The sequence below is a fragment of the Protopterus annectens genome, chromosome 15.part0 (genome assembly GCF_019279795.1).
Source record: "Protopterus annectens isolate FY-2018-M chromosome 15.part0, PAN1.0, whole genome shotgun sequence".
In the NCBI taxonomy this organism is placed as follows: Eukaryota; Metazoa; Chordata; order Ceratodontiformes; family Protopteridae; genus Protopterus; species Protopterus annectens.
In genome coordinates, this window is record NC_056749.1 from 238562004 (window position 1) to 238588908 (window position 26905).

Genomic DNA, 26905 nt, shown 5'->3' on the forward strand with positions numbered 1-26905 from the left:
CTAGATTTAAAAGAGGCTTACCTGTATATCCCTATCAGGGAATCGTGCAGAAGGTACCTACGCTTCAAAGTAGGCTGCATGCATTATCAGATGTTCATCGTGCATACAGCTGCAGTCATTACAGATGGGTTATCCTGCCGTCAGGCGGGTCCTCGTTCGGCCGAATTCCAAAGTCTAGGTCTGGCGTCGGTTGTCGTCGCTTCTTCCCTGATGTCAGTGCGGCAGGGGTATAAAAGAGGGCAGCCGACGCCATTTTCTTCAGTCTTTCTTGCCGCGCGGTGCCCGAAGCAGAAGCAGTTAGCAAGTGCCAGTCGGCCAGCTCCTGAGATTTACGAAAGTATTTCAGCCTAAGTCTTCTTGAAAGCTAAGTACCCCGTTGGGAAACTTTTCTTGCCACAGACCGATGTCAGACAAAGTTAATAATTGCATTTCATGTGGGAAGCAAATACCACATAAGGATTTCCACTCTTTCTGTATACCTTGCTTAGGCCCAGACCACGACGTCTCGGCCTGCCGTTTTTGTGCTAGATTCAACAAGCGCACTAAGCGTCGGGCGGAGTTCGCCCTTCACTTTTTGGCAAAAAAAATGTAATTATATTATGTCGTCGGATACTCCGACTCCAGGTTTGAGCAAAAGACGCAAAGATAAGGACTGACATACGAGGTCCGCACCGTCTACTGAGACCACGCTAAGGCCGACTACCGGTTCTCCGGTACTCAGCGAGGCACCTACGCAGCCCCTGAGTACCGATGACACTACATTACCGGTGTCTTCAGTACCCGAGGTCGCAGGCTCCTCGGTACCCATTCCTACTACAGATACCGACGCCACTCCTGGCGGGAAAACTCAGAATTTAGACAGGCCTGCCATTTCTCAAGGGGTCTTTAGGCCTTCCTCCTTCTCTATTAAAGCCTTCACTAAATCTAAAGCAGCCATGAAAACCAAAAAAAACAGGTTACTCAGACCCCCCTCTCAAGGCACCATGCCTAAAAAGCAGATGCTTAAAATGGCTGAGGATTTGATTACTCTTATCAGGGGTTCTCAACCCCCCTCTGACAAAAGGCCCAGATTAGAGGAAAACTACCCTTTCTCAGATCAAGCTTCTATTACCTCAGAACTATCTGAGGACCAGGATTATGCCTATTCTCCATTCGAAGACTCTGATGCAGAGGAGTCTATTCCCTCGGTCCCCCCCCCCCAAGGACTACTCTTTTGGGGAAACCCTGCATACATTGAGGGAACACTTTCACTGGGAAGGCCAAGATTACTCAGATTCCAAGAAAAGGCTCAGGGAATTTCTTCTGCTCCCCCAGCATAGGCCCCTGGCTATCCCTCCTGTTTTAGATATTTTGGATGATGTGTACACAAAAGCCAGCCTTAATCCAGATTCTTTGCCACCAGCTCCTGTTAAACCAGACAGGTATTACCGGGTTCCTGATTCTCACCAGTTCCTATATAAAAGCCATACTGTTGACCCAGAAACTATTTCACAGGGTCCCAAGGGAATTAAGGCCTCTGCTGCTAAAAACCCATTACCTTCAGAGAGAGATTCCAGAGCTTTAGAAAGGTGGGGGAAAAAGGTGTACACCTCGGCCACTTTAACCATGAGGGCATTAAACTGTTAGTTCCATATGTTAAAGTATCAACAGTTTTTGATATCTCAGCTGAAAAGCAAGATGACACAACCAGAACAACCAGATTTAAAAGAGTTGCAGGATTTGTTGCATGGTGCAGAGCAAGTGGGTAAACATACCTTGCAGTGTGGTTTTGATGCTTTAGAGGCCTCATGTAGAGCTGCTGTTACGGGGTCTGTTATAAGTAGGCATGCTTGGCTCAAAGAGCAAACCTTACCAGATCATGTCAAAGCTAAATTATTAGATGCACCTCTGCAAAAAAGATGTATTGTTTGGTGTTGAAGCTGAGGAGGTACTAAAGAAAATGGAGGAAAAGGCGAAATCAATGCAAACAGTGAAAGATTTCCTGCAGGTACAACCTCCACGTTTCAGCAGAAACTGGCCTTCAAAAAAGTGGTCCTTTCCAGCCACGGACAGACCTCAAAGGGGCAGATACAGACACCCAAGGGGTAGAGGGCAACCTCAAGGATCTTTCAGAGCCAGACAGTGGCAAGCACCAACCCCTGGAGGTGGAGAAGATAGATCAGTCTTTTAGAAAACAGACACAATGTTTTCCCCCCTACACCTGCCAAGCAAAGCTTTAATGGCAGCACCTTTGGGTGGAAAACTAACATTATTCTCAAAAAATTGGCATATTGTTACAAAAGACAAATGGATTCTGGACATTATAGACAGAGGCTACAGGTTCCACTTTCACACCCTTCCAAAAATGAGAGGCATGCCAAACCTGCCACAAAATCAAAGGGCAGAGGCACAAAAACAAATTTCAGCTCTCATGGACATGAAAGCAATTCAAGAGGTACCTGCAAAAGAACAAGGTCAGGGGTTTTATTCCAGACTATTCCTGGTACCAAGGAAAGACAAAGATTGGAGACCTATCTTAGACCTATCCACCCTAAACACATATCTACAGGTGCCAAAATTCAAGATGCTCACATTACAGCAGCTTCTTCCCATGCTGGGCAAGGAGTCTTGGCTGGTAACAATGGACCTCAAGGAGGCATACCTGCATGTCCCTATCAGACAAGATTGCAGAAGATACCTCAGATTTCTTGCAGGTTCAACCCATTACTAATTCTCTGCATTGCCCTTTGGCTTATCTACTGCGCCCAGAGTGTTTACGAAATGCCTGGCATCAGTAATCGCCTTCTGCAGACTACAAGGGATACAAATCTACCCATATCTGGACGAGTGCCTGATCCAAGCGGACAGCAAGGACATACTACTGCAGCACCTGGCTTTTGTAATAAAAGTGTTGAACTTACTGGGATACACAGTCAACAAAAAGAAATCAAAACTAATACCCTCTCAACAAATAATTTTCCTGGGTGCCAGCTTGAATACAACCACCCAGATGGCCTACCTCACGCCAGACAAACAAGGGCAACTGTCTCAATACTTCAGAAAAATGGCAACTTTCACCAGGCTAACTTGCAAGGAAAGTCCTGCAGGCTCAGGGATTCATGGCATCTTGCATTCTACTAATCCCATGTGCAAAGCTGCATATGAGGAAACTTCAGTGGTACCTAAAAAACTTATGGTCTCAACACAGCCACAGCTTGGTAGCCATTATACCACTCATTCCATGCCTTCAAAAGGAATTTTTGTGGTGGGCTCAAGCTTGCCAAAGAAACACAGGTCTTCCTTTCTGTGTACCTCAAGCAACTCAAATCATCACAACAGACGCCTCAGACTACGCCTGGGGAGCACACATGACAGATCAGTGCATTCAGGGAAAATGGACCCGAAAAGAGAAGCACCTTCACATTAACCAAAAAGAAATGTTAGCCGTGCAAAATGCTATTATGACCTTTAAAGACCTACTGCATCCAGGCCAGCTATTGATAAGGACAGACAACACCACAGTGATGTGGTACATAAACAAACAGGGGGGAACTCATTCATACCCCCTGTGCAGGCAAGCCATGACCCTATGGAACACAGCACTGGAATTGCAAATTCAACTACAGGCACAATTCCTGCCAGGGAAGGAAAACACACTGGCAGACAACCTAAGCAGAAATATGACAGATCCACACAAATGGAAGTTGCATCCTCAAGTTTTCACAAAGATAACTCGGGCATGGGGACAGCCAGACCTAGATCTCTTTGCCACCCACAGAAATTGCCAGTTGAAAAAATTTTGTTCAAGGACCTATCATCCACAGGCCTGGAAAGTGGATGCACTTTCCTTCAATTGGACAACATTGACAGTCTATGCCTTCCCACCTCTTCCTCTGCTGCCCAAAGTACTATTAAAAGCCAGAGCAGAGAGGCCGAAAATTATTCTCATTGCTCCAGACTGGCCAAGACAAAACTGGTATCCACTCCTGAAGAGCCTGACACATTCCCCACCATGGATCCTACCTCTAGTCCCTCTTCTGTTGTCCCAGCACAACTACAAAACCCTTCACAGCCAACTCAAAACCCTAAATCTAGCTGCATGGAGAATTCCTTGATTTCCAAACAGACTCTCCTCTCCAAGGAGGTGCAGGATGTCATCTTGGAGGCCAGAAGACCTTCTACTAGAAAAGCCTACTCCGCCAAATGGAAACAATTTTGTGCCTGGAATCAAAAGAAGGGACAGAATCCTTGGGTACTAAATTTACCTCAAATATTACAGTACCTAGCTGAGATGTTAAACAGTGGACTTTCCTTCTCCTCCATCAAGATCCACACTTCAGCCATTTCTGCACAATACAACATAGATCCTCCTTTATTCTCTCATCCTGTCTTAAGGCAGTTCCTCAGAGGGGCAAAGAATATTAAACCCCCAAGGAAACCACCAGTCCCTGCTTGGGACCTCAACTTCGTACTGGAAAAGCTGACCCTTCCTCCCTTCAAGCCAGCTTCTTCAACAGAGCTACAATACTTGTCATGGAAAACAGCTTTTCTTCTGGCTATCGCCTCAGCACACAGGGTTTCAGAGCTACAGGCCCTCAGGGCTGTGCAACCATTCATCATTTTCCATCAGGACAGAGTTTCCTTACGAACCAACCCTACCTTCATGCCAAAGGTAGTATCCAGTGTAGCTTTGAATCAGACTATCCACTTAACTACCTTTTATCCTAATCCACAAAACAAAGGGGAAAGACTACTACATTCCTTGGACATTCACAGACAACTTCGTTACTATTTGGACAGGACAATGCCATTCAGGAAATCTGAGCAACTCTTTGTGTCCTATGCTGCAGGTGCTCAAGGAAAGGTGATTTCCAAACAGACAATTTCAAAATGGATAGCCCACTGCATACGCTTTTGTTACTCATTTCATGGAAAAACTGTGCCTGCATGCATCAGATCCCACTCCACCAGAGCCACAGCTACCTCTGCAGCCTTCCTCAGGGGGGGTCCAATACCAAGGACATTTTGGAAGCAGCCACCTGGAGTTCAGTGCACACTTTCTCCAAGCACTATCACCTCCCACTATTCTCTAAGTCTAGAGCAGGTTTTTGCCACAGCAGTCTTGCAGGGCATCCTCGCTTCCCCTTGTTCCACTTAGTGCCTACCACCCCTACTTAGCTTTGGGATTCTTCCCATCTGTAATGACTGCAGCTGTATGCACGATGAACATAGTGCAGTTTTGTACCTACCATAAATGTAGATGTTAGAGTGCTCATACAGCTGCAGTCCAGGTTACCCCCCCTCCGTCCCCTCTTAGGACTAGCCTTATGACAAACACCTTATCATACAACCTATTTGGGGTATTCTCTTATGGTGTATTTGCTTGCAACTACTGTTTTTTGATTATTCTGTATTGCATGTTTGCATAACTTTATGTTTTGCCTTCCTTCTGGGGGCACCTGACATCTGGGGCAAGAAAAACTGAAGAAAATGGCGTTGGCTGTCTCTTGTATACCCCTGCCACACTGACGTCAGGGAAGAAGCGACGACAACCGACGCCGGACCTAGACTTTGGAATTCGGCCGACCGAGGACCCGCCTGATGGCAGGATAACCCATCTGTAATGACTGCAGCTGTATGAGCACTCTAACATCTACATTTATGGTAGGTACAAAACTGTACTTTCTCTGCACTGCCCTTTGGCTTGTCTATTGCACCCAGGGTATTTGCAACGTGCCTGGCTCCAGTAATTGCATTTTGCAGGCAAAGAAATATTCAAATATATCCATACCTGGATGATTGTCTAATTCAGGAAGAAAACCAAGCCATTCTTCAAAAACATCTGATGTTTATAAAAAAGAGTTCTGACCTGTCTAGGGTACACCATAAACGAAAAGAAATCTCAACTGGTACCCTCTCAAAAAATTACATTCCTGGGTGCAAGCTTGAATACAACTGCCCAGATGGCTTTCCTTATGCCAGAGAAACCAATTCACTTGGAGACGTACTTCAAACAAGTGGCCACAAAAATCCTGCTTTCTGCAAGGCAGATACTGCAAGCCTTGGGGTTCATGGCCTCCTGCATTCTTCTAATTCCATATGCAAGACTGCATATGAGGAAACTTCATTGGTACTTAAAAAGTTTATGGAGTCTACATTGTTACAGCCCGGAAACATTGATTCCTATTGTACCTTGCCTGTGCCTAGAGTTCCTATGGTGGGCAGAGGCCTGCCACCAAAACAAGGGACTGCCATTCACACCACCCCCTGCCGCCCAAACCCTAACTACAGATGCATCAGACTATGCATGGAGGGGCTCATATGGCAGGGAAGTGCATTCAGGGCAAATGGAACCCAAATCAAATGCACCTTCATATCAATCAAAAAGAAATGCTAGCTGTACAGAATGCACTGACAGCCTTCAAGGACTACCTTCATCCAGGGCAATTACTGATGAAGACTGACGACACCACAGTTATGTGGTACATAAACAAGCAGGGGGTACACATTCCTACCCCCTCTGCAGACTAGCCATGACATTGTGGAACACGGCCTTGAGCTACCAAGTACAACTACAAGCTCAATTCCTGCCAGGAAAGCTGAATGTTCTGGCAGACGAACTAAGCAGAAATCTCATGGACCCACATGAATGAAAACTGGAACCACGGATTTTCAACATGTTGCCGCGCAAATGGGGGAGCCCAGACATACATCTTTGTGCCTCACCCCAAAACTACCAGTTGGACAAATTTTGCTCAAGAACTCATCACAAAAAAGCCTGAAAAGTGGATGCTCTGTCCTTCAGCTGGAAAAACTTATCAGTCTATGCCTTTCCCCCTCTGCCTCTGCTGTCCAAAGTTCTACTAAAAGACCAACAGGACAAACCAAAAATGATTTTGATTGCTCCAGACTGGCCTCGCCAACACTGGTACCCACTCCGGCACAGTGTGTCACACATTTCACTATGGCAGCTGCCTCAGACACCTTCCTTACTGTCTCAGCAGGAGAACCAAATTCTGCACCCTCAACTCCAAACATTGAATCTTGCAGCTTATCTAATCACTTAAATTCCCCCTTAGCATCCCTCAGCAAACCGGTGATGGATGTCATTTTGGAGGCGAGAAGACCAAGTACTAGAAAATCTTATGCTGACAAATGGAAAAGATTGTGTGCCTGGAATCAATCTCAAGGGATGAGCACAGCAGTGCCCAATTTACCTCAGATTTTGCAATACTTAACTGAGATGCTTCGCAAGGGCCTGTCTGTTTCTTCCATAAAAATCCATGCCTCAGCCGTTTCAGCTCATTACAACACAGAAACCCCCCCCCCCCTCTCTCTCATCCTCTGCTAAAGCAGCATCTCAGAGGGGCCAAAAACTTGAGACAACCCAGGAGAACTCCAACCCCTGCCCTGGGACCTTAACTTTGTATTGGAGAAGCTCACTGTACCTCCTTTCGTGCCAGCTGCTACTGTAGACTTAAAATTTCTTTCCTGGAAAACAGCCTTCCTTTTAGCAATCACTTCAGCTAGAAGGATATCTGAATTACAGGCCCTTATGGCAGTGGAGCCTTTCAGCATCTTTCATGCGGACAGGGTGTCACTCAGGACTAATACATCATTCATGCCCAAGATAGTATCCAGTGTGGCTCTTAATCAGTCCATTCATTTGCCAACTTTTTCCCAATCCACAGAACAAGGGGGAGCGGATTCTGCATTCATTGGATGTACACAGACAACTTAGATTCTACTTGGACAGGACTAAATTTCGAAGAAAATCTGAACAACTGCTGGTAACATTTGCTGCAGGGGCAGAGGGGAAGGCTATTTCAAAGCAAACCATTTCTAAATGGGTAAGCCATTGTATTTATTTCTGTTATAAGCACCATGGAAAAACCTATCCCCCATGGGATCAGATCTCATTCCACTAGGGCTGCATCTACTTCAACAGCCTTTCTCAGAGGTGTTCCTACCAGGGATATTCTAGAAGCTGCTACCTGGAGTTCAGTTCATACTTTCACCAAGCATTATTACTTACCAATTTTCTCTAAATCCAGAGCTGGCTTTGCCACTGCTGTTTTGCAGGGCCTTATAGCTGGTCCTAATGCTGTTTAAATCCATCCTCCCCAACCATAGCTTTGAGAATCTACTCAAATGTAATGACTGCAACAGTGAAACACGAAGAATATAGTACAGTTGTGTACACTTACCATAAATCTAGATGTCTGAGTGTAAAAGGCTTTTAAGCATAGTATTTGCTTTTGTTTGGAGGTATATTTTTGTGTGTTTATATATATATATATATATATATATATATATATATATATATATATATATATATATATTTGGGGTCATGGAAGAAGGGACAGCAACTGACGCAGGACCCAAGACTTTGTTAATCAGGCCGACTGAGGGCAACCTGCTAGCAGATTTCCCAAATGTAATGACTGCAACAGTGAATACACTCGAACATCTACATTTATGGTAAGTGTGCACAACTGTACTTTTCTGTTTCTTCTGATTACCAAGATTTGCCCTTATCTACCTATGAGGATTCTGATGCAGAGGACTCCATTCCCTCTGCTTCCCCTCCAGAAGATTTTTCTTTTGTTAAAACCTTGCACACTGTTAGGTAGCATTTCCGCTTGGAAAGCCATGATTATTCTGACTCCAAAAAGAGGCTTAGGGAATTCTAACTCCTCTCTCAACACAGGCCTTTAGCTATCCCTCTTGTCCTGGACATTGTAGATGATGCCTTCTTGGAATCTAGCCTGGCCCCAGACACTTTACCTCCAGTTCCCAGGAAACCTGACGGGTATTAGAGTACCTGACTCTCGCAAGTTCCTCTTCAAGAATCCTACTGCGGACCCAGAGACCATTTCCCAAGGATCTAAAGGCATTAAGGCTACTACTGCCAAAACCCTACCCACTCTGATAGAGATTCCAAAGCCCTGGACAGATGGGGTAAGAAGGTATACACTCCTGCTACTTAGGCCAGTAGGGCCTTAAACTGACAGTTTCATATGTTAAAGTATCAGCAGCATGTTATGGGACTACTTCAACAGAAAATGATATTGATTCCTGACTGTGCTGAAAATAAAGATTTACAGGATTTAATGCATTGTGCTGAACAAGTTGGTAAACATACTTTGATTCTTTTTAGAAGCATCTTGCAGGGCTGCTGTCACTGGGTCTGTTCTTAGAAGGCATGCTTGGCTTAAGGAGCAAAATTTGCCAGATCGTGTTAAAGCTAAATTACTGGATGCTCCCTTAAACCAAGACCGCCTGTTTGGCAACAAAGCAGAAGTCCTTAAAAAGATGTAGGAAAAAAAGCTAAATCTATGCAAACTGTTAAAGATTTCTTGCAAGTACAGCATCCCAGATTTAGTAGGCATTGGCCTTCTAAGAATTGGTTCTTTTCTGTCTCTTCCAGGCCTTCTCAGTCCAAACCCAGGAACAGCAGACCACCTAGGCTACAGTCTCAAGGTACTCACAGGCCTAAGCAGTGGGGGCCCCCCCCCCCTTCCAAAGCTGGAAGTAGTAAGACACACACCCCCTATGGACAGATGTCACAATGACTTAACCTTAAACCTTCCAAGCCCTGCTCATCTGCCTGCTCCCTTAGGAGGAAAGATCGCCCGGCATGCAAAAAACTGGGAACTTATTACCCAGGAAAAATGGGATCTGAAGTAGGAGATTCATTTGTCTGCAACCTGTGGGTTATGGATCCGATATCGGATCCGAACCGGCATGGTTTTCCAGCTATGGATCCGAGCTCTCAGCTCCTCCTCTCACCCATAATGCCCTGCTCTCCCTACATGACCTCAGATCTAGTTTGCCGCGCTGGTGACCAGATTGGTTTCTTGAGCTCTACAGCTAAGTGTTTTATTCAGCTTTTTCTAGTGCTAAAATTTAACTTTTTTGACAGTTTTGTGTGAAAGTTTAGGTTTCCCTTTTTGTAGCTAAAGTTGTTTAGTTTTATTAACCTTTTTATTTAGTTTCCCTCCTCGCTGGTAGCGTAGTGTGTGTTTGGGCCTGTGTTGTGTGACTAGTTTACTTTTACTTTTTTTAGATTAGTTTAAGTAAAAGCTAGGCTCTTAGGATGTCTGAACAACCTAAGGCTATTTTTTTCAGTGCTCGAGTGTGGCCATAAGCTTTCCCCTGCTGATGGCCACACTCGGTGCTTCGATGCCTTGGGGTTGAGCACCTCACTTCTGGATGTTCCATTTGTGCAGGGTTCAACCCCAGGGCATTGAAGGAGCGGAGGTCGAAGCTGGTCCTGGCGGGACTTTTGCCCCGACTCGCTCCGCTTCCGCTCCTTCGGGGGTACCGTGTCACGGTTCCTCCTCTCCGGCTCCCTCCTCCTCCTGGGACTCAACCTCCCTGTAGTGGTTTGGAGTAGAGGGAAGCTAGAAAGAAGGATCGAGGGAGAAGCACCATAGCGGCGGGCCGAGACCTCTGTTTCGCCCGCCTGCCAAGTGGGCTTCTCCTCCGCCTCCTTGTCTGCTGGTTCTCCTCCTCGCCCGGTCGCCTGTGTGCTTTTCACCGGGACCTGAGGAGGAGGAGACCCGATCTCCGTCGAGGCTATCCAGGAGGCACTCAAGGCCTACCTCGGTAGCCTCGTCGAGATCGACTTATAGTTTATCGGATGCTGATCTGGACCGGATGATGAGAAGGTTCATCCAGGCCCAGATGCAGATGGGAGTGCTCTTGCCTCCCCCCCCCCCTCTGGGGGGGAGCTCAACCCCTTTCTTTAAACCTATAGCTCCTTCTCCGACCCGCTACCCGGGTTCGGAGCAGTTGGAGCCGAGCAGCTTCGGAGCCGGGGGTGGGTCGGCGCCGATAGTACTCGGTACTTCGGATCCGACCCTGCCCTCGAGTGCTTCGGATCCGACCTTTCAGAGCCTGGATCAGAGCTTCGGATCCGGGGGGATCAGTGCTCCTTCGGCGCAGTCTGTGTCTGAGCACACTGTCCCCTCGGATCCGAGCGCTTCGGTGCCGGCTCCGATCCACTCTTCGGATCCCAGGGGGAGCCGATTATCGGATCCTTTGGTCGAGGTCGGCTCCCCCTCAGCTTTTGATGTAGTGGAGAGGGCCCTATTGAGGGTTTCCGGACCCCCGGCACTTGCTTCGGCTCCGTCCCGCGCTCCATCTGCACTGGGCCAGGCTTCCACCATCCGGCCATTGGGACAGCCCGCTCCTTTGCCCCAAGTTGTTCCTTTGGAGCAGGTCACAGTTTGCGAGGAGTCCTCTGACAACCCCCCGGAGGATGCCCCCCGCAAACATACGTGCAAAAGGAGGCACATAGACTCCCCCGAGTCTCTCACTGAAGACACGGACTTGGAGGAAGGGGAAGGCTCCCCAAGATCACCCCCTGAGGATGTCTCCTTTGGAGACATCATGGAAATGCTCCGCATAAGGGGGGGGGTGGTCTGCCCCCAAGTCTTCCTTGGACGAGTCCGTGTTCTTGGAGGCATTTGAAGCGGGCCCGTCTACCTCTTGGGTGTCCCCTCCTGCCGACCCCCTGGTGGACCTGATTACCACCAGGGCGTGGAAGGAATCGGACACCGTGGAGCCAATCCCAAAAAGGCCCGACTGTATATTTAGTCCCCCGGCTGACCGTGCCCATTGGAGTAAGGGGCCTCTGGTAGATGCTATGTTGACGGCGGCAGCCACCAAGAGGGAACTTGCTCAGGAGAGTCCCTCAGTCCATCCCCCGAGCAAGGAGTCTCGGATGATGGACCGCTTGGGGAAGCGGATGTTTAGTTCAGCGACCTTCTCAGTAAGGGCGCTGAACTACCTGGCACATGTGATTAGGATGCAGTGCGATCTTATCAAGGAATACGCTGCACCCCCCCCCCCAGAGTCCATGTCGGAGGAGGACAAAGTGTTGCACTCCACCCGTATGACCACTCTCAGGTCCGTCACTAATACCTCTATGCGGTTACTGTCCCATGCTACGGAAGGTGCCGCTAGAGCCGCAGGGGCAGGCCTAGTTACCAGATGTCAGGCCTGGCTCCGTCATTGCGATTTCATGGAGCCCTTCAAGGCGTCATTTGCGAACGCCCCCTTCGATGGTTCTGCCCTCTTTGGCAAAACTGTTCGTGATACCTTGACCCAGAGCGAAAAGGACGGGAAGACGCTGTCTGCCGTCGGAATCCGCTTCTGTGCCCCAGAGGCCCTATTCTAGGAACCAAAAGGGCCAGAAGAAGATGTGGTTCCGGAAGTCGCAGCAATCCCAACCCGCTCCGGACAACCAGTCCTTCCGTGGCAGAGGAGGACAGGGAGGACGCCGCCCCAGGGACAGAGGGGCTCCCAGGAACTTCGGGTCCAGAGAACCCTTCTCTGAACGGCCCGCGCAGCAGCCCTGAAGGGTTGCCCGGCTGCTCCACTCTGGAGGCAGTCGGGGGGCGTTTTTCGGAGCACCTAGCGGCATGGGAGTCCATAACATCAGACCGCTGGGTCCTCCAAATCGTATCCAGAGGATACCGTATCCCATTTCGTCACATGCCAAAATTGAAGTCCCTCCCCGACGTTCCACCCGGTCAGTGGGAGGCGCTGGCAGAAATTGGCCATCTGCTAAAGAAAAGAGCCATCCAGCCCATCCCCCAGACCAGATCGGATCAGGGTTCTACTCCAGGTTCTTTTAGTGCCAAAAAGACGGGGATCTAAGACCAATTTTAGACCTTTCACTCTTGAACCTGGCAGTTCCCAAGGAGAAGTTCGAATGGTTACGTTGCAGTCTATTCTCCCCCTTCTGGGAGAAAATCACTGGATGTGCTCCATAGACCTCAAGGATGCGTACTACCACATACTAATGGACAGGCGCTCCAGGAGGTTTCTCCGCTTCCGGCTGGGAGCCAGTCACTACCAATTCGGGTCCTTCCCTTTGGTCTCACCACAGCCCCCAGGGTGTTCACCAAAGTATTAGCAGTGGTAGCGGCCCACCTGAGGCTTCAGGGGGTGCAGGTCTTCCCTTACCTGGACGACTGGCTTCTCACCGCCAACAAGGCATCTACTATTATTGGCGCGAGACTCCTTTCTCCATCTAGCTCCCCGTCTGGGCATCACAATAAATACAGAAAAATCCAACCTAGCACCCACGCAGTTCATAGATTTTATAGGTGCCAGGTTAGACACGAGACGGTTAAGAGCCTTCCTCACTGCGGACAGAATTCAGAATCTGCAGCTCCAGGTGCGGGCCATTCTCCACTCCAGCTCAGTTCCGGCGGAGTTGGTCCTGAGGGCTCTAGGGTCCATGGCGGCAGCGATAGCTCTTCTTCCTCTCGCCAGGTTCAATATGCGCATCCTTCAATGGACACTCCTAGTTCAGTGGTCGTATCTTGCTCTTCCTATGCATCATCCCATTGCGATCAGCAAGGCTTGCAAGCGGTCCCTCCTGTGGTGGCTCCACTCTCCAGATCTCCACGGAGGCCGCCCCTTTTGTGCTTCTCCCCCTCTCGCCACGGTGACCACGGACGCCTCCCGCCTCGGGTGGGGGGGGCATTTTGCAGGCTGGACGGTCCAAGGCACGTGGAACGATTCAGAGACCTTACTGCATATCAACGTTCTAGAGATGAGAGCAGTGCTCTTAGCGTTGCTAGCACTTCAGGCCTTTCTTCCCTTGGGAACTGTTGCGATTCAGTCGGACAACATGTCTGTCGTCTGGTATATCAACAAGCAAGGAGGAACCAGGTCTTACCCTCTTTGTCGAGAAGCCATGAGAGTGTGGGAATGGGCAATCTCCACCAACCGCTTTCTCATAGCAACGCATATTCCGGGTCAGTCCAACATCCTTGCGGACAAACTCAGTCGCACCATTCTCACCCCTTACAAGTGGTCTCTCAATGCTCAGGTAGCGAAATGCATCTTCGCACGGTGGGGAACTCCTTGTTGCGATCTTTTTGCATCTCCCTCAAACACCAAGTGCGACAGTTTTTTCGCTCTAATACCTCCTCCCGGAGATACCCCAAGAGACGCTCTGGTGCATGCTTGGCCACCCGGTCTTCTTTATGCTTACCCCCCCTTGCCTCTGATGCTCCAAGTTCTTCAGAAAGCCTCTCGGTTGGGGTGCAGAATGATTCTCATTGCCCCATTTTGGCCTCGACAGATCTGGTTCCCTTTCCTAAGGTCTCACTCAGTGAATCCTCCTTGGATTCTAGATCCCATTCCGGATCTGATATCTCACCCATCCCGCTTATCAGCCCCGAATCTGGACAACCTGAAGCTGACTGCTTGGCTGCTCCAGTTCCACTCCTGATCAGGACTCGGTATTTCGTCTCCAGTTAAGGCCATCCTGGTGGCGGCTCATAAACCATCCACCAGGAAAGTTTACCGCAGCAAGTGGAAACGGTTCTCCATGTGGGCGGAGAGGCAAGGTCTAAACCCTTCACAGTTCCCTTCCTCTGGTGCTTGACTTCTTAACCACTCTTTTTAATGATGGTGCCAGCAGTTCCACGGTCAAAGTGCAACTTGCGGCAATTTCTCATTATCACATTGGTCACGACTCCAGTCCACTGATGTCTGCCAAATTGTGTAAGATTTTCCTAAAAGGTACTTTTCTTCTCAGGCCCCTGTAAAGCAAGTGGTTCCTCCTTGGGACCTTTCATTGGTCCTTCAGGCCTTGACCGCTCCCCCCTTCGAACCTGCGGCGACGGTAGAGCTGAAATTTTTATCTTTCAAGACGGCCTTTTTAGTAGCCATTACCTCGGCCAAGAGAGTTTCAGAACTTCAAGCCTTATCAGCCAAGCCTCCTTACTTGGCCTTTCATCCGGACCGTGTATACCTCAGGACCAACCCGTCCTTTCTTCCTAAGGTAGCTTCTGAAGCAAATATTAATCAATCCATAAACCTCCCTGTTTTCTTTCCTAAATATCAAAACAAGGGTGAATACAAGCTTCATTCCTTAGATGTTCACAGGCAACTTAGATTTTATCTAAACAGGACAGCTGGTCATAGGCAATCCGACCAGTTGTTTATTTCCTTTGCTAAATTTAATTTGGGCAAGCCAATTTCCAAAGTCTCATTATCACGCTGGATTTCGTGAGTGCATCTTATTGGCTTATCAAGCTTCTGGAAGGCCCGCCGAGGGAGTACATGCCCATTCAACCCAGTCAGTTTCTACCTCGGCCTTTAAGGCTAGGATTCCTCTGGATGATATTTGTTCAGCAGCCACTTGGGCTTCATCTCATACCTTTATTTCCCACTACAAGTTGGATATTACATCTAGGGTAGAGCATCCTTTGGCTCCATGGTGCTCGAATATCCTTCCATGATGGCCACCCAAGATTCAGGTTGCTGGGGACTCTGTCCCACAGGTTGCAGACAAATGAATCTCCTACTTCAGATTTAGAAGTTATGTACTCACCATAACGTTCCATCTGAGTAAGTGTATTCATTTGTCTGCAACCATCCCGCCCTCCTATCCCCCTGGCCTTTTCAGTTTCCTGCATATTATGTGTTACCCTTTTCAGGGTATTTATATTGTTGGCAAACTCGATCTGAGGTCATGTAGGGAGAGCAGGGCATTATGGGTGAGGGGAGGCGCTGAGAGCTCGGATCCATAGCTGGAAAACCATGCCGGTTCGGATCCGATATCGGATCCATAACCCACAGGTTGCAGACAAATGAATACACCTACTCAGATGGAACGTTATGGTGAGTACATAACTTCTAATTTTAAATATTTCCAAGGATACAGATTCCACTTCCACACCTTACCAACCCCCAAACGGTTGGCCAGACCTACCCCCAATTCAGTGGGCAGTGGCTCAACAGCAGGTTCTCTCTCTTCTAAGTATCAGGGCTATTCAACCTGTCCCAGCAGAAGAAAGGGGACAAGGTTTTTACTCAAGACTTTTCTTGGCACCAGAAAAGACAGCTTCTGGCGTCCTATCCTGGACCTCTCTATTCTAAACCCCTTTTTGGTATTCCCAAAATTCAAAATGCTAACACTTAAACATCTGCTTCCTATGCTAGCCAAAGATGCCTGGTTGGCAACCTTAGACTTAAAGGAAGCTTACCTGCACATTCCAATAAGGGAATCTTGCAGGAAATACCTATGCTTCAGTGCAGGCTCCATGCACTATCAGTTCTCTGCGCTCCCCTTTGGCTTATCTACTGCTCCCAGGGTATTCACAAAGTGCCTAGCTCCAGTCATTGCATATTGCAGGCAAAAAAATATTCAAATATACGCATACCTGGACGATTTTCTAATTGAGGCAAAAAGCCAGGCCATGCTACTAAAACATCTTCTAACCTCACTGGGATACACCATAAATGAAAAGAAATCTCATCTAATACCCTGCCAACAAATTGTATTCCTGGGAGCAAGCTTGAACACAACTTCCCAGATGGCTTACCTCACTCCAGAGAAACAAATTTGACAGCCTACTTCAAACTACTGGCCACAAAGACCCAGCTGTCTGCAAGGAAAATCCTGCAAGCCCTGGGGATCAATGGCCTCTTGCATTCTACTAATTCCATATGCAAGACTGCATATGAGGAAACTACAGTTGTATCTAAAAAGCCTATGGTGTCAACATTCTCAGGACCTGGAATCAATGATTCCTGTCATTCCTTGTGTAAAGACAGAGCGCCTTTGGTGGGCAGAGGCCTGCTACCACAATAAGGGGCTTGCATTCACTCTACCCCCTGCTGCCCAAACCCTAACAGATGCATCAGACTGTACATGAGATCTCACTTGGCGGGGCAGTGCATTCAGGGCAAATGGAACCAGAGTCAGATGCACCTGCATATCGATCAAAAAGAAATGTTAGCTGTATAGTATTCCCTGACCGCCTTCAAGGACCACATTCTTCCAAGACAGTTACTGGTAAAGACAGACTGTTATGTGTTACATAAACAAGCAGGGGGGAACCCACTCGTACCCTCTCTGCAGACTAGCCATGTCTCTGTGGAACACAGCTTTGAGCTACCAAGTGCACCTACAAACTCAATTTCTTCCAGGCAAGCTAAATTCACTGGCAGACTACCTAAGCAGAAATCTCATGGACCCACATGAGTGGAAACTGGAACCAAAGATATTCAACCTTTTGAGTAACAAATGGGGGAATCCAGAGATAGACCTGTTGCCTCACCTCAGAACTACCAGTTGGACAAATTCTGTGCAAGGACTTCCCACAGTCAAGCTTGGAAAGTGGGATGCCCTGTCCTTCACCTGGGAAAGCCTCTCAGTTTATGCCTTCCCCCTCTGCCTCTCCTGTCGAAAGTTCTGCTAAAGATCAAACAGGACAAACTAAGAAGAATACTGATTGCACCAGATTGGCCACGCCAGCATTGGTACCCCCTCTTGCGCAGTGTCACTGCTGGAACCATGGCACCTGCCTCAGACCCCTTCCCTGCTGTCCCAGCAGGAGGGCCAGATTCTGCACCCTCAGCTTCAAATCCTGAACCTTGCAGCCTGACTAATTCATTGAGCTCTCCAATAGCATCCCTCAGTAAGGAGGTGCTAGAGGTCATTCTGGAGGCAAGGAGGCCTAGTACTACAAAATCCAATGCTGAATAGTGGAAAAGATACTGTTCCTGGAGCCAGACTTGAGGGATGGACACAGCAGTGCCCAGCTTACCGTATATTCTTCAGTACTTCACAGAGATGCTCCACAAGGGCCTTTCCTTCTCGTCAATTAAAATTCATGCCTCTGCCATTTCAGCACATTATAATACTGAACCATCACTCTTCTCTCACCCCCTGCTAAAGCAATTCCTCATAGGGGCCAACAATTTAAGACCACCCTGGAGAGCCCCTACTCCAGCCTGGGACCTTAACTTTGTATTGGAAAAGCTCACTCTACCTCCTTTTGAGCCAGCTGCAACTGCAGAGTTGAAATTCCTTTCTTGGAAAACAGCCTTCCTTCTAGCCATCACTTCAGCAAGAAGAGTGTCTGAATTACAGGCCCTCATGGCAGTGGAGCCCTTCATCATCTTCCATTTAGACAGGGTGTCCCTCAGGACCAATCCTTCCTTTATGCCCAAGGTGGTGTCTAGTGTGGCCCTTAATCAGTCTATTCATTTGCCTACTTTTTTCCCTAATCCACAGAACAAAGGTGAACAAATACTGCACTCTTTGGACGTGCACAGACAACTTAGATTTTATTTGGACAGGACTAAGCCTCTTAGAAAATCTGAACGGCTGCTAGTTGTCTTTGCTGCAGTGGCAGAGGGGAAGGCCATTTCAAAGCAAACCATTTCTAAGTGGATAGCCCATTGCATTGATTTCTGCTGTAAGCACCAGGAAAACCTACCCCACAGGGGATGAGATCACATTCCACCAGGGCTGCATCTACCTCTACAGTCTTTCTCAGAGGTGTCCCTACCAGGGACATCATAGAAGCTGCTACCTGGAGCTCTGTACATACCCTCACCAAGCATTACCACATGCCTATTTTTTTCTAAATCCAGAGCTGGTTTTGCTACTGCAGTCTTGCAGGGCTTAATAGCTGTTCCTAATGCTCTCTAACTTCCCCCTCCCTTCTTTAGTTTTGGGAATCAACCCAAATGTAATGACTGCAACAGTGAAACACGAAGAACATAGTGCAGTTGTGTACACTTACCATAAATGTAGATGTTCGAGTGTATTCACTGTTGCAGTCTTGGATGTTCTTCATCTCACATTGCTGCAGTCCTTACACTTGGGTAGTCCGCTGTCCTCGGTCGGCCCGAATATCAAAGTATAAGGCTGACGTCGGTCAAGGCGCATTTGACTGACATCAGGACGTCAGGGTACAAATGCGCATGACCGACGTCATATCCTCAGTCTTTTTTGCCGCATGGTCCGATGCAGAAGCAGCGTTGCAAGTGCCGTTCGGCGTTCTGAAATTTTTCGAATTCGGAGTTTCAGACCGAGTCAAAGTTGGCTAAGTACCCCGTTGGGGAATATTTTAATTTTTCCTTGCCTCAGTGGTTTACCGGATGTCAGAAAAAGTGAATAACTGTATTTCTTGTGGGAAACAGATACCGCATAGAGATTATCATACTTTGTGTATTCCTTGTTTAGGGCCTGAGCACGACATTGTTGGGTGTCGCTCTTGTGCTAGATTTAACAAGCGCACTATAAAGAGAAGGTTAGATTGTGCCAGGTTAGTCTTCGGGAAGCGGTGCAATTATAAAATGCCGTCGGATGCTCCGACGCCCGCTTCTTCAAAGAAGCGCAAGGACAAAGCAGCTAAGCCTAGGCTAGAAGAACCGTCCGTACCGGACGCCGGTTCTTTAGAGGTCTCGGTGGAGCCGGTGGTTCTGCCAGAGGTTTCTTTGGAGTCCCAGGGAGAGACTTTGCTATTGCAGGAGGTGGCCTCTCAGGAGGCAGGCCAGGCTGAAGGGGCTTCTCAGGTTACTGTATTCCCCTCCCTTCCTAGGGTGGTTAGGCCCTCTCCTTCTGTTTCCAAGGCTTCTCCCAGGGGCAGGCCAGGTTTAGCTTCAGTTGGTGTCTCCCCTAGTTCTTCAGGGACTGTGCCCAAGAAGCATATGCTTAAAATGGCAGAAGATTTGATTACTTTGATTAGAGGTTCTATTCCCCCTCCTGATAAGAGACCTAGGGTGGAACCTGAGCTTGGGAGTTTTGAGCAAGCTTCGGATGTTTCAGAGTCTTCGGCTGAAGACTTGCAGGAGTATTCTCCTTATTCTGATTCTGATGTGGATGATTCTACTCCTTCTGCTTCTCCTCCTGAGGATTTTTCTTTTTCAGAGACCCTTCATTCCATGAGGGAGCATTTTAAGTGGGAAGGTCAGGACTTCTCTGATTCCAGGAAAAGGCTTAGGGAATTTTTGTTTTTACCCCAGCATAGGCCTTTGGCTATACCTCCTGTTCTGGATGTGGTGGAAGATGTTTTTGCAGAGGCTTCTCTTAATCCTGATTCTTTGCCTCCTGCTCCTGTTAACCGGATAGGTATTACAGGGTGCCTGAAGCTCATAAGTATCTTTTTAAGAGTCCTAGGGCAGACCCAGAAACTGTTAGTCAGGGGCCTAAAGGTGTTAAGGCTTCTGTTGTTAAAAATCCGGTTCCTCCAGATAAAGAGGCCAGGGCTTTGGATAGATGGGGAAAGAAAGTTTATACTTCTTCCACCCTAGCTATGAGGGCTTTGAATTGCCAGTTTCACATGTTGAAATACCAAAACTATCTCCTTTCACAATTGAAGTCTAAGGTAGATGCTCTGGCGGAAGGTATTGAGTGTAAAGAGTTACAAGATTTCTGAACAGGTGGGTAAGCATTCTTTGCAATGTGGTTTTGATGCTGTACAGGCCTCGTCTAGGGTGGCTGCCACTGGGTCAGTTCTTCGCAGGCACGCCTGGCTGAGGGATCAGAATTTATCTGACCATGTTAAGACAAGGATTTTAGATGCTCCTTTACAATCTGATGTGTTGTTTGGTACTCCTGTTGAGTCAGTCTTAAAGAAAATGGAAGACAAGGCTAAGTCTATGCAGACTGTTAAAGATTTTTTGCAGGTTCAGCCTCCGAAGTTTAGTAGAAATTGGCCTACCAAGGGGTGGACGTATCCTTCTTATGATTCCCAGTCTAGGGGTAGGTCTAGACGTGGTAGGGGCAGAGCTCAGGGCTCTTTCAGGCCTAGAACAGGGAGTTCACCTGCACAGTCTTCGGGTGAGGGCAGGGGTCAGTCCTTTCGTAAACAGACCCAATGACCTACCTTTTCAGCTGCCAGAGCCTGCTCGTCTGGCAGCACCTTTGGGAGGAAGGTTGGCACTTTTCAAGGAAAATTGGAGTTAATTACCCAGGACAGATGGGTATTGGACATCATACACCACGGTTACAGGTTTTATTTCCATACCTTGCCTCCTTTCAAAGGCATGCCAGACGTTCCTCCTCAGCAAAGAATAGAGGCTCACAAACAAATTTCTCTGTTGCTTCAAATAGGGGCCATACAGCCGGTCCCTATGCTACAAGTGGGCCTAGGATTTTATTCTCGCCTGTTCCTAGTACCAAAGAAAGGGAACACGTGGAGACCAATTTTGGATTTATCTATCCTCAACACTTATCTGGACATTCCCAAGTTCAAAATGTTGACGTTACAACAGCTTTTACCTCTGCTGGGCAAAGATCATTGGATGGTAACTTTGGATCTCAAGGAGGCTTACCTTCATGTTCCTATCAGACTGAGTTGCAGGAAGTATCTGCTTTCGGGCTGGGACTTCTCATTATCAGTTCTCTGCATTGCCCTTTGGCTTATCTACTGCCCAGAGTGTTCACAAAGTTCTGGCTCCAGTGATAGCTTTCCTCAGGCTAAAAGGAATACAGATCTATCCTTATTTGGACGATTGCCTGATTCTGGCTCAAGGAAGGGACGAGCTTCTTCATCATTTGGAATATGTGATAGCAGTGCTAAGATGCCTGGGGTATTCTGTGAACGAAATAAAGTCCAGTCTAGTACCCTCTCAGGACATGTGCTTTCTGGGTGTAAGACTGAATACAGCATCCCAGATGGCCTTTTTGACCCTGGACAAACAAAAGAATCTTTCCCTTTACTTTCATCAATTGTCTCATCAGTCCAGGCTGACTGCAAGGACAGTCCTTCAAGCCTTGGGGTTCATGGCATCTTGTATTCTGGTGCTTCCCAATGCCAAACTGCATATGAGGAAGTTACAATGGTATCTCAAAAATGTATGGACACAGCACTGCCAGGATCTGGACACTGTCATTCAAATAATACCTTGCATTCAAAAGGAATTGTTGTGGTGGGCTCAGGAATGTCACCTAAACAAGGGACTCTCTGTGACCCGGCCAGAGGCGAGTCAGATTCTAACGACAGATGCCTCAGACAAAGCTTGGGGAGCTCATCTGAATGGAAAGTGGATACAAGACAAGTGGCCTGCCATACTCCAACATCTACATATCAACTTGAAGGAGATGTTAGCAGTCCAGTTTGCATTAATAGCTTTCAAGGATTTACTTCTTCCAGGGCAGGTGTTGATTCTAACAGACAACACAACTGTCGTGTGGTACATCAACAAGCAAGGGGGAACGCATTCTTATCCTCTATGCAGGCAAGCAATGATTTTGTGGGAGACTGCTCTCAGTTTACAACTAAATCTTCAGGCAAGGTTTCTGCCGGGAGCACAGAACTCCTTAGCAGATGTGTTAAGCAGACAAATCATGGATCCCCACAAGTGGAAATTGGATCCTCATGTATTTCAGAAATTGACAGTGTCATGGGGAACTCCAGACATAGATCTGTTCACTTCTCCACTAAACCACCAGCTGCCAAAGTTTTGCACGAAAAGGTTTCATCCCACAGCTTGGAAAGTGGATGCTCTTTCTTTCAATTGGAGCAATCTTCATGTGTACGCCTTTCCACCTCTGCCTCTCCTCCCAAAGGTACTACTCAAGGCCAGACAGGACAAACCAAGGATGATTTTGATAGCTCCAGATTGGCCTCGACAGCATTGGTACCCATTACTGAAAAGCCTGGTACGGGAGCCTCCATGGTCTTTGCCTTCGATTCCACACCTGTTGTCTCAGGAGGACAGTCATTTGCTCAATGTTAAGCTTCACTCTCTTCACCTAACAGCCTGGCATATTCTGTTTTGAACCATAGTGGGTCTCACCTTCCACAGCAAGTTTTGAATGTTATTTTGGAAGCTAGAAGGCCTAGTACAAGGAAAGTGTACGCAGATAAATGGAAGAGATTTTTATTTTGGAGTGCAGCAAAGGATTTTGATGTTTCTGAGCCTAATTTAAGTGTGGCTCTTCAATATCTTACTGAGTTACTGGACAAAGGTTTGTCCTTCTCTTCTATTAAGGTTCATGCTGCAGCAATTTCGCTCACTATGATTGTGACTCACCATTGTTTTCTCATCCTTTGTTTAAGCAATTTCTTAGAGGGGCAAAGAATATAAGACCCCCGTGAGAGCTCCTACTCCTGCTTGGGATCTCAATTTTGTGTTGGAGAAACTCACTCTACAACCTTTTGAGCCTGCAGCTACTACCGAGTTGAAATATTTATCATGGAAGACTGCTTTTTGTTGGCCATTACCTCGCAAGAAGGGTTTCTGAGTTGCAGGCCCTTATGGCGGTTGAGCCTTTCTTAATTTTCCATAAGGATAGGGTATCTTTACGTACTAATCCTTCCTTTATGCCTAAAGTGGTTTCTAGTGTGGCTTTAAACCAAACTATTCATTTGCCTACTTTTTATGCAAATCCCCAAAATAAAGGGGAAAAGATTTTGCACACTTTAGATGTACACAGGCAGTTGCGATATTATTTGGACAGAACTAAAGGGTTCAGGCAGTCTCAGCAGTTATTTGTTTCTTTTGCTTTGAGTTCTCAGGGCAAGCCTGTGTCAAAACAAACTATTTCTAAGTGGATTGGGTTTTGCATTGCTTTCTGTTATTCCCATCATGGCAAGGAGATTCCAGCTGGGATTAGGCCTCATTCCACTAGGGCTACTGCCACTTCAACAGCTTTTGAGGGGTGGCAACTAAAGATATTTTGGAGGCAGCTACTTGGAGTTCAGTGCATACTTTCTCTAGGCATTATCACCTTCCACTTTATTCTAAATCTAGGGCTGGTTTTGCCACTGCTATTTTGCAGGGCATTTTGGCAGCTCCTGCTTCCTTATAGTTTTGCCATCCTCCCTTACCTCTGCTTTGGGATTCTACCCAAGTGTAAGAACTGCAGCAATGTGAGATGAAGAACATAGTACAGTTTTGTACCTACCATAAATGTAGATGTTCGAAGATCCACATTGCTGCAGTCCAATTTACCCTCCCTCCTTCCCCTCTGTAGTTAGAGGCGGTTGTGTGGGTTGGGTTGTCAATATGGTGTATATTGTATATATTGTACATATTTTTAGTGCTAGGGTGGTTGGTTGGTTGTTTGCTGTCTTTTGGTTTTGACCTTTCTTTTGGGTCTTCTGACATCTGGGGCAAGAAAAGACTGAGGATATGACGTCGGTCATGCGCATTTGTACCCTGACGTCCTGATGTCAGTCAAATGCGCCTTGACCGACGTCAGCCTTATACTTTGATATTCGGGCCGACCGAGGACAGCGGACTACCCAAGTGTAAGGACTGCAGCAATGTGGATCTTCGAACATCTACATTTATGGTAGGTACAAAACTGTACTTTACCCTCCTTACAGCCCCCTGACTTTTCTTGGCTATACTTTTCTTCTTGTTTAGTGTATTTCAGCTTTTTGGTGTATTTGCATTTTGTTGGAGGTGTAACCTAACATATAATTGCTTCCCATTATGGGGGCACCTGACATCTAGGGCAAGAAAAACTGATGTAATGGCATCGGCTGCATGTTTTATACCCCTGACGACCTGACGTCATGGAAGATGAGACAGCATCTGACGCAGGGATACAAGACTTTGATATTCAGGCCGGCTGAGGGCTACCTGCAGGCAGATAACCCAAATGTAATGACAGCAACAGTGAATACACTTGAACATCTACATTTATGGAAAGTGTACACAGCTGTACTTTTTGCAAAGTCGTAGTCACCCTAATAGCCTCTCTTGGTCATGTTCAAGCCACCCAAGAACTTCCTTTCTCACCTGTCCATCAAGCCTCACTCACCCTTCACTCCCATAGGTTAACTGCTTAGTTTCTGCAGTTCCAATGATGGCCTGGCATGCACTCTCTCTACCCGGAGAGGGCAGTCCAGTTCCTCACTTCTTCCTGGAGACCTGTTGCCTGAAAAACATACCAGAGCAAGTAGACTTGCTTTTTTTTCTTTAGCTATGGCCTGGGGGGGATCTGGACACTTCCACATACCCTGATCCTAGCATTCTGAATTATCTGGTGCAGATTTTTGGCTCTGGCCCTGACTTTTCCTGTCAAAGTACACTAGCAGCCATATCAAATTTTCATGTAATGCAGATTTTGTTTCTGTAGCATCTCTTAAAGTTTGCAAAATCTTCTTGAAGGGTACCTTCTTTAATCCATCACTCAAGTCTCTGGTTCCACCCTGGGGCATTTTACTTAATTTTGAAGAAACTAAGTCATCCTCCATTTGAACCATCTTCTAAGGAGTTAAAGTATCACACATGGAAAAACTCTATTTCTGGTTGTCGTCACTTCAATTAGGTGGATGTCAGAAAGTCAGGCCTTGTGTTCATGTCCTCCATATCTGATTTTCCACAAAGACCTTGTGTGTAATGAGTCCAAACCCTTCCTTTTTGCCAGATTTGGTCTTTGAAGCTAGTATCAGTCAGTCAGTTTAGTTTAACCTTCCAGTACTCTTCCTTGAATACTGCAGTCATGTAGAATACTTTTTTGCATTACCAGGATGTACACACAGCTTACATTTTGTTTGGTCAGAACAAAATCAGTGAAGGATGTCTAGGTTTTAATTTCCTTTTCACGCAAGCAGTTGGGTTCCAATGTGTCAAAGTCAACTCTCTCGTTTAAATTTCACATTGCATAAAATATCAAAAATGTGGCAATTTGTTTTTTCCATATTCAACAATTGCTCATTCTGGTATGGCTTTTGCCACGTCAAAATCTTTATTCAGAAATGCTTATTTGTGTGGCTGCTATATGTGGGCATCTCTGAAGTTCACTGAATACTTTTGCAAGACACTACAAAGCTGGCTTTGATCTTCAAGCTGAGGTCCTCCTTTGCTTGTTCAGGGCATTCTTCCATGAGAATTGGCCCAAGTGGAAGAGTTTGGGCCTCTGTCCTAGAGATGTTGAAGCTGAAACTCCCAGTATCACATATGAAAGTTACCAGCTTACAGTAGTCATAGTGATAGAGCCACACTGACAATTTCATCTCCATCACCATTTCCTCCATCCTCCCTCTTGCTCCCTACCATGAACCTAACGTAAGAATTATGTAACTTCCCACTGCTAAGGTGTAGCTGTCGAATACAAGAAACAGCAAAAACGACGACAGATAGCTCACCTAGGCTAATACTACGAACAAATTGTTTGTAGGAGTAAAGCTGGATGGCACTGTCCATAACAGACTATACAAAATTCCTTTAAGAAGTAAATTTTAATATATTCACGATTAAAAATGTAGATAAAAAGTCCCTAGTTCATATGCAAACAATAAGCGCTTTCGAGAAAATCTTCATCAGATCGATTGTTACCATGAACCTAACGGGCATCTTTCTTGATAGGTGCCATTGAGATCTTGGAGGGGATCCTTTGGTACTGAGCATTGTGGGCAAAGGGGAAGGGCTAAGGTAGCCTGGGAAAGTTTTAGATGCCCAGCAGAGTTCTACTGGTGTTAGTCTTAGAGGTGAAGGAGATAAAATGTCATTTCAGCTGTATCTTTTATATTGTCCAATCTTACTAGACAATATGAACAATTTTCTCAGTATAAACGTTTATGCATTTCTTTGTTCTCATTTTTAAATGCTTTGGGTTTGCAGATAAAGGGTAGAACTCTCCGTGTGGATCACGTTGCTAGTTACCGTATCCCAAAAGATTCAGATGAGCTAGATGAAGTAACAAAACATCTGCGAGAAGAAGGTTGTGCTCCCAAATCAGAGTCGCCATCATCTTCTGAATCTTCTGTGGAAGATGAAAGAAAAGTGTCATCTAAAAAACATAAAAAAGGTAATTCATTTATTTATTTTACTTGCAGCTATTTAACCTTTTAAGATCTTTGATTTTTCATGTATTTGAATGCTGCACATAGTTTCTGGCAAGCGTAACTGTATCTCATTGGCTGTTTGGCTCTTACCATCTTCCTAGTATCATTACAATTATTCCCATGTTAGGTCCCTTGTGGAGGTTATATCCTCAGCTGCTCGGTTGTTCTATAGGTGTAGTGTTCACCTGAATGGAGGTAGCTAAATGATGCATACTGTTAACTGTTTACCACCATCCAGTAGTGGTGCTTTACTGTAGTATTGTTATATTAGGTGTTTTGGCAAGTTTCATTTCTTAACACTTGTGTCTATCTGAATGTGAGATTCATCTTCTCTAACTAGTACATAATGT

The 26905-nt window shown here is 46.7% G+C and overlaps 1 protein-coding gene across 1 annotated transcript in view; it reads left to right on the plus strand.

Annotated features, from left to right (window-relative positions):
- Positions 1 to 26562, plus strand: part of RBMX2 (RNA binding motif protein X-linked 2) — a 152870-nt gene extending 126308 nt beyond the window's left edge. The window contains exon 3 of the mRNA XM_044057252.1: positions 26332 to 26562. Within this exon, the coding sequence (XP_043913187.1) occupies positions 26332 to 26562 (231 nt within the window). The remainder of the gene's footprint in view (positions 1 to 26331) is intronic.
- The last annotated feature ends 343 nt before the right edge of the window (positions 26563 to 26905 follow it).